The sequence below is a fragment of the Delphinus delphis genome, chromosome 14, assembly GCF_949987515.2.
Source record: "Delphinus delphis chromosome 14, mDelDel1.2, whole genome shotgun sequence".
NCBI classification, from domain to species: Eukaryota; Metazoa; Chordata; class Mammalia; order Artiodactyla; family Delphinidae; genus Delphinus; species Delphinus delphis.
Window position 1 is genome coordinate 46,833,290 of NC_082696.1, and position 8,872 is coordinate 46,842,161.

At 42.1% G+C, this 8,872-nt stretch overlaps 1 protein-coding gene across 1 annotated transcript; it reads right to left on the reverse strand.

The window, feature by feature from the left end:
* Window positions 1-4,334: 4,334 nt before the first annotated feature.
* RFPL4B (ret finger protein like 4B) lies at window positions 4,335-5,240 on the reverse strand. The gene has a single exon (XM_060030431.1). The coding sequence runs from the start codon at window positions 5,238-5,240 to the stop codon at window positions 4,335-4,337; it is 906 nt and encodes a 301-aa protein (XP_059886414.1).
* Between the last annotated feature and the right edge of the window lie 3,632 nt (window positions 5,241-8,872).

Genomic DNA, 8,872 nt, shown 5'->3' on the forward strand with positions numbered 1-8,872 from the left:
AGTAAGGGGTATGATTCCGTCCAAGTTTGGGTGGGGAGGTATTTTATTAAGGATTCCCAGATTGGGGTAGTAAGGGCTGAGGGCTGGAAAGCTGAAATTTGAGAAGGGCTGTTGGAAGGGAGGTGGGAGGTACAATAATAATTGTTATTATCCTAATATACCAATTAGATTCAGAATTGTAATTATCCTCATACTACTATTGCTTTTTGAGGCAACCAGAGCTCTGTTCCCCAAATTGACTCCACCTTTACCCCCAGAGCCAATTAAAACCTTTCCGTATACATCAGTCCACACCACAATTTGCAACAGTGGGAGGGGTTAGCTGGGGGATGGGAAGAAGGAGGGAAGGAACTTACACAGATGTGTGAGGGGGATGGGCACACCAAGATGCTTTCTTCTATCAATCCATAAGTAATACCAAACAATTGTTTCATTACTAAAAGACTAGTCAAAATGCAATACCTCTTCCTGAATAAGTTTAAAGTATTTTAAAAACTGGGATTAAAAAGATGTTTCCAACATGGTAAGGAGTATGTTAAATAAATAGCCAACCTCACACGTCACCAAAGATACTAGATGGTGTCACTAATTGGCAACAAATAGCACAGTCTACAAGCAAGGCCCAGAGCTAAACAATCGAGGTGAATTATCAAATTTAATCCATATAACAATCCTAAAGGCTGGGTTTCTTATTAATCCCTGTTTACTAAGTAGGAAACTGAGGCATAGAGAAGTTGGATAACTTGTCCAAAATCACATAACTGAAAGTAACAAAAATAGGATTTGAGCCCTGGGAAGCTGGCTCTGGTGGAAAGAAAGCTAGTGCTCCTGGAGAGGAGTGAGGGGAGAGTGTGGGGGAGGGCATCTGAGAGAATTTATTCCCCCTGACCTATTAATCCTTGCAGGGTTTAAGACAGGAATGACCTGATGGATAGTTTAAAAGAATCATTTTGGTGCCCGGGTGGAAGTGAACTATGGAAAGATGCGGGTGGAGCAAGGAGGTTAGGAGGCTGTCACAACCGTCCAGATGGGATACGTGTGAGGTTTAGATTAGGGCTGTAGCAATAGACATGCTAAAGAGTTGGATATGTGAAATATTTTGCTAAGGAAAAATACCGATTGACAACAGGATGAGAATGTGACCCAGCCCCCATCATTTCCCCTGGGCCACAGTGATTCAGATAGGAAAAAAAGAAACAGGCCAATCATTGGCCACTGGCATTTTCCCTTAATGTTTGATGAAGAAAAAAATCACTCAGGTCCTTTAGCTGGGATGAAGGAAAGCTTAGAACTTAAATCCCCCTGAAGAAGAGACAGAAAGTCCCTTAAAGCAAATGGTCCTTGAGAGAAGCTGAAATATGCAGATTATAATATATACTGTTACCTCTAGTCCTAGGAAACTGGGGCTGCCTTCTCTTTAGCACTCAAAGACATGAGAAGCCCAGGGACCTTCCCAGCTTTTCAAATTGCACTTCTAACCTATTGGTGAGTTCTGAAATCAAATTAGTGTGTGAGACCAGCATTTTTTCTAATAAAATATAATAAAATAAAATTATAGTGTTATTACTTGTCATAGGTATTGTCTCAGAAAACTTTTGTTTCAACAATACAAACACCTGTTAAGGTGGATTGGGGTGGTCCCCACCTAGGCCCAGTGTCAGAGAAGGGCAAGGAGACCCCTGAAATAAAATCATATGGATCAAAAGGGAATAACAACAACAACAAAACACCACAACCGGGCTGTCCCTCATCTCCAATGGAGCTGGAAAGAAATGGGAGATGACAATTCTGTTAGGGAACCATTAACCGAAACCGCTCACACTGGCCAGGCACGATGAGTTGTCTCACCACAGGAGGTCCCGATAAAGAACATGGTGCTGCCACTGAAAACTAACCAGGAGAATTCGGGATGGGCCAAAAGGAAGGAGGAGACGCCATCCCATAATATTGTCCTACCAACTTCCCAGAATCCTTTGCGCTAGACTCCAGCTTGGCTGAGAGATATTGGCGCCACCAGGAAGGACCCTGAGTCAGACCAAATATGGGCCAAGCAAGATGATTGGCCAGAGACAACCCGGAAACTAACCTATTACCATAAAACCTGAGACTGCGAGCCACGTGGCAGAGCAGTTCTCCTGGGTTCCCTTACCCTGCAGCTCTCCGCCCAGCCATAGCCCCTTCCCAATACAGTAAGTCCTCTACATACGAACGAGTTCCGTTCCGAGAGCACGTTCGTAAGTCCAATTTATTCGTAAGTCCAACAAAGTTAGCCTACGTACCCAACTAACACAATCGGCTATACAGTAATGTACTGTAATAGGTTTATAATACTTTTCACACAAATAATACATAAAAAACAGACACACAAACTAAAGAAAACATTTTTAATCCTACAGTACAGTACCTTGAAAAGTACAGTAGTACAGTACAACAGCTGGCATACAGGGGCTGGCACTGAGTGAACAGGCAAGAAGAGTTACTGACTGGAGGAGGGAGAGGAGGTGGGAGATGGTAGAGCTGAAGGATCGTCAGCAATAGGAGATGGAGGGCAAGCTGCAGTTTCACTCACACCTGACGTTGATGGCACAGGTTCTGGTTCCTTGCTGGATTCCATTCTATCTACCCTCTTGAAAAAACGATCCAGTGATGTCTGGGTAGTAGCTCTTTTTTTCTCGTCATAGATGACACGGTAGTGCTGGATTACATTCTGATCGGCTGCTGCAACCTTCATGTACCGTTCTACGTTCGGGTCCTATGACTCAAAAACTAACAGTGCCTCCTCAAGTAAAGAAAATCCCCTTGCCATTTCCTGTGTTGTGAATCTCTTTGGTTCTTCAGTTACTTCTTCTTCCTATTGTCTCTCTTTGTCCCTTCTCTGCGCCTGCAGTTCCATCAGGACTTCATTAGTAAGCTCCTCGTGTTGCACAGCAAGTTCCATCATTATCACTTGGCGCTTCTTAGCAGTACCAACTACATCACCACTGCTTTTACGCTTGCTTCTGGACAACTTGGGCTTGAAATAAAGATACCGTACTACTGTACTCTATACGGTACTGTACAGTAAAATACACAAAAGCACAACCACTTGTAGAGGATGCACGTACGTGACAATGTATGCCAGACATGTAAACTAACTTACGTGATTGGACATGCGAACGTACATTTGCATCTTTGAAAGTTTACAACTTGAAGGTTCTTATGTAGGGGACTTACTGTAAAGTCTTTTGCTTTGTCAGTACATATGTCTCCTCCGGCAATTCATTTCTGAGTGTTAGACAAGAGCCCACTCTTCGGCCCTGGAAGGGGTCCCTCTTCCTGCAACAATTCTGGGTCTCTTTGGAAAGGAAGTCAAAGTCAGAGTCCAGAACATGTCCCAACCCAGCATTCCTAGGACAGATGCCACCTTGGAAGTGGCTGACTCAGTAAAATTTTAAAAATACAACCCGAAAGCCCCTGAATGGTTTGAAAAGGAGCCATCATGAGCATTTAAGACTGGGGTGTGGGAAACTGCAGTCTAGGACAGTGTGGGTGTGATGGGGGAGGGGCACAAATTACAGATAGGTTGTGAGAGGATCCAGTGTTCCACAGTCATTTCCCTCCTTATATAATTGATTCCAGAAGGTCCAGAATCTTAGAGAAACTGTTACTGGACCAAACTTGGGTCTGCTCACCCATGTGTAGTAAAGCCAATCTATTGACAACGAGTTGTGGTAGAGGCAAGTGCAACGTTAACTGCAGGGCACCAAGCAAGGAGTCCAGGACAGATACTCTCTGACTGACCCTATTGGCACCTTTTTGGCCATCATATATACAATACCACTTTGACAACCACCCAATATGCCAATTATTGAACATCCTTATTAGGACAAACATGAATCACCACTAACACTACCTCAGTGAAAGGTTCTTTGTCTTTCAAGAAAGTAAAAATAAAAAACAGTTCTTTCCCAGTACATTTGTCTCTCTCATTTAACTTTCATGTCAAAATATCTCACTCTGGCATCTCATTCTTCTTTTTCCCCAGACAGTTATCATTATCAGGAATTATACTATAGAAAAGGCATGAAATAATGAAAAAGGCATTGTTCCTATCCACAAAATGTAATAATTTAATTTATAATCTAAAACTCCCCATTGTATATACTACAGAATAAATGCAGTGTAGTCTCTAATCATCACAGCTGTTTGGCTGAGAGATATAATTATCCCCAAGTAAAGACTGAAAAACTGAGGCTTTAAAGTGCTTAATAACACCCCCTACACCCCATAGGTATTTAGCTGCAAGGTCTACAAAATACGCCTTCAAATCAATTAAAATTGCTTAGCTACAAAGTCTACAAAATTGTCTCTTCTTGGGTCACTCTGACATTTCTCACATCAGAGATCTCATTCACCTCACAGGAGTTTTCTAGGAAGGGATGAGTTCCTGATGGACAGATGGTTAGGGGGCCACCATTATCACCTTCTCCGGGGAGCTCAGGACTAAAGAATGGACACAAAGGCTCCAAACAGGAGAAATTACTGTGTATGTAGATGAGGGCATCATTGCTAACATCAAAAAACTTGATTTCTTCCAACTCAATATCTAGAAAAATTCCTACTTGGCTAAGGCCAGGGCTTGCAGGAATTCTGGTTTCTGGGATGGAGCAGGTATAGATTATTCCTGCCTTCATGCTGATGATCCAGAAGCCATGTTCAGAGGAAAAACCGCTCTTCCTCTTCCTGTCAACCGATTTTTTGCAGACCCCCAGAGCCCACTCATTCCCCTCTCCCACTTCTACCACCCAGTAATGGCAGCCAGAGGAGAAGCACGGAGTGCCCAGGATACAAGCCCAGTATGCAAATCTCTGGGGATCTTCCATCAGGTTCTGGCAGATCTTCCCACACTGGACACTCCTTAGGTCATCAGAGAGGACAAGAAAGGGGTTGGCGGTGGCTGCATCCAGAGTTATGTCCTCCCAGAACTTCAGGTACTCGTCATTCACATGCAGACCCTGCTCCAGTTGGGAACCATGCTGTGTGATGAGAAGAATCAGTTCTCCAACTTGCCATTCCTCCAAAGGAGGATTCTCATTGACGCCTCGACATACGGGACAGATCAATTTCAGATCCTTCTGTTCTTCCATCCAACTTTGCATGCAATCAAAGCAGAAAGTGTGGGCACAGGAGAGAGCAATGGGGTTGAGGAAAACCTCCTGACAGACTGGACAGGCTGCCTCCTCTTGCAGACGGTTGGCCATGGTCCCTGAAGTTCACTCTTTAGCAGACTTGATCTGAAGCGGCCCTTTATTAGCTTCTGGGAGCGATCGGGAGCCTTCAGTACCTGATCTGCTCTTCAATAGTGAGGATGTACCTAAATCCAATACAAAAATTAAATAATGTAAACCTTTCTGTAGTTTAGACAAGAAAGTGACACTAAGTCAACAGAGAATCATAGCAAAGGCACTGTCTGTGAGGAAAACTATCCAAAATTTAAGTGATCACAAGAAAGAGAAATAGGACAGTTGGACATTGTCTTTTCATGGGGGACAGCTTACCTTGTCTGGAGACTTCTGGGTGAAGTCTTGTCTGCTCTGACCACAGCTTCTCCCCGTAGGAGGTGAGCCAAACTGGGTCTTTTTTTTTTTTCCCAACTGGGTCTTTAACAGGAACCAGGAGCACAGTCTCTACCCCCTAAACAGCATTACTTTGTAAGTCACTTGCAGTTGAAGAAAAAGAATTTCCACACCTAAATACAATCATTAAAAAAAGAAAAGGCCACCTACTGAATGGGAGAAGGCATTTTATATATCTGATAAGGGGTTAACATCCAAAACATACAAAGAACCCATACAACTCAACATCAAAACGAAAAACCCAGTTTAAAAAATGGGCAGAGGGGCTTCCCTGGTGGCGCAGTGGTTGAGAGTCCGCCTGCCGATGCAGGGGACACGGGTTCGAGCCCCAGTCCGGGAAGATCCCACATGCTGTGCAGCGGCTGGGCCCGTGAGCCATGGCCGCTGAGCCTGCGCGTCCGGAGCCTGTGCTCCGCAACGGGAGAGGCCACAACAGTGAGAGGCCCCCGTATCGCAAAAAAAAAAAAAAAAAAAAAAAAAAAGTGGGCAGAGGATCTGAATAGACATTTTTCCAAAGAAGACATAAAAATGACCAACAGGCACATGAAAATATGCTCAACATTGCTAATCATCAGGGAAACGCAAATCAAAACCACAATATCACCTCACACCTGTTCAAATGGCAATCATCAAAAAATCTACAGGGCTTCCCTGGTGGCGCAGTGGTTGAGAGTCCGCCTGCCGATGCAGGGGACGCGGGTTCGTGCCCCGGTCCGGGAAGATCCCACATGCTGCGGAGTGGCCGGGCCCGTGAGCTATGGCCGCTGAGCCTGCGCGTCCAGAGCCTGTTGCTCCGCAACGGGAGAGGCCACAACAGTGAGAGGCCCGTGTACGGCAAAAAAAAAAAAAAAAAAAAAAAAATCTACAAACATGGTACAGCCACCATGGAGAACACTATGTAGGTTCCTTAAAAAATTAAAAATAGAGCTACCATATGATCCAGCAATCCCACTCCTAGGCACATATTCAGAGAAAAGCATGGTTCACAAGGATACATGTACCCCAATGTTCATTGCAGCACTGTTTACAGTAGCCAAGGCATGCGAGCAACCTAAATGTCCATCAACAGATGAATGGATAAAGAAGATGTGGTACATAAACACAATGGAATATTACTCAGCCATTGTAAAGAATGAAATAATGCCACTTGCAGCAACATGGATGGACCTGGAGATTATCATACTAAGTGAAGTAAGTCAGACAGAGAAAGACAGACATCATATGATATTGCTTATATGTGGAATCTAAAAAAATGATACAAATGAACTTACTTACAAAACAGAAGCAGATTCAAAGACTTAGAGAATGAACTTATGGTTACCAAAGGGGAATGGATTGAGGGGAGAGATAGATTGGGAGTTTGGTATTGACATGTACACACTGCTGTATTTAAAATAGATAACCAACAAGGATCTACAGTAATAAATAAATAAATAATCTACAAACAACAAATGTTGGTGAGGATGTGGAGAAAAGGGAACACTTGTGCACTGTTGGTGGGAATGTAAATTGGCGCAGCCATTATGGAAAACAGTATGGAGGTTCCTCAAACAATTAAAAATAAAACTACCATATGATCCAGCAATTCCACTCCTGGGTATTCAAAAGATAATTATAGCTAATGAGAGAGAAATGGGACAGTGGAAACAACCCAGACAGAAATGATTGCTTACATTGATTTGGGGACTTTCAGTTGATTCCCTGAAGCTCTGAAGTCTGCACTTTTACCTCTCCAGGCTTCTTGGTGAAGTGAGTGGGAGCTCTGACAATCTGGCTTTTTATAGTGCCTGGGGCACAGTCCCCGCCCACAATCAGGATCAAAGTCTAGGCCTCAAATCTTATCAAGTGAACTTACTCTTCCGGGGCAAGATGATGGCATGAAATCACATGCCAAATTTCACAGTACTACAGTTATCCTCTTTGAGTTCAACTAGCGAACCTACTGCCATCTGAATGAGATTATCTAATTTCAGAGCTCAACTTTAAACAACAAAATGTTTTAGAGATCAAATACAGAAACACACTACTGAAATCTAATCAAGTCTTGCCTAATGTAATCACATCTCTAGTACAGCTGTTAATGAACAGGATCTAGAAGAGTTTTCATATCCTTTGATTCAGCAATTCCTCTCTTGGAGGGTAGTTACTGAACAGGATAAGAAAGAGAGCAGCCAGGTAAGCCTGTTGCCCTGCCATATTAATAAAACCTCCCTTTACTTTAAGAGAGTTCTAGTTTAAACAATAAATTATATAGTGTCTGTATTGGAAGTAGAAAGAGCAATGAAAATCATAATGAAGGAGAGCTAAGACATCATCAAAAAAGATGAAAACTCTAATTTGAAAAGATACATGCACCCCAATGTTCATGGCAGCACTATCTACAATAGCCAAGACATGGAAGCAACCGAAGTGCCCATCAACAGATGATTGGTTTAAGACAATGTGACATATACATATATATATACTGGAATATTAGTAATAAAAAAGAATGAAATAATGCCATTTGCAACAACATGGATGGACCTAGAGATTATCATACAAAGTGAAGTCAAACAGAGAAAGACAAATATCATACGAAATGGCTTATATGTAGATTCTAAAAAAAAAAAAAAGATACAAATGAACTTATTTACAAAACAGAAATAGACCCACAGACATAGAAAACAAACATATGGTTACCCAAGAGGAAAGGGAGTAGGGGAGGGATAAATTAAGAGTATGGGATTAACAGATACAAACTACTGTATGTAAAATAGATAACAGATAAGCAGTAAAGATTTACTGTCTAGCACAGAGAACTCTATTCAATATCTTATGATAAGCTACCATGGAAAATAATCTGAAAAAAAGTATATATATAACTGAATCACTTTGCTGTACACATGAAACACAATATTGTAAATCAACTACACTTCAACTCTTAAAAAATTAATTAAAAATAAATCATAAAGGGAGTTGGAAGGTCAATGAATTCCTGTTGCTAAGGGCAATCTAAGAGTAAACACTTCCCTGCAATACATGCATTCTGAATAACCTCCCATTTCCCAGAAGTTTCTTGTCCTTCTTGCAAGGGCAACTGCACATCTTTCATTGTATTTTTATCTGTTGGCTGATTCCATTTTCATAAGTTAAACATCTACAGCAGTGGGTCTCAAACTTTTTAAAATCTTCATCTCAAGACCCTTGACACTCTTAAACCTGAGAACCCCAAAAATCTTTGTGTTTATGTGAATTTTATTTCTCCATATACACACCAT

Coding starts and splice junctions, on each gene's coding strand:
- RFPL4B (XM_060030431.1), bottom strand. CDS start 5,240: ATGGCCAACCGTCTGCAAGAGGAGGCAGCCTGTCCAGTCTGTCAGGAG.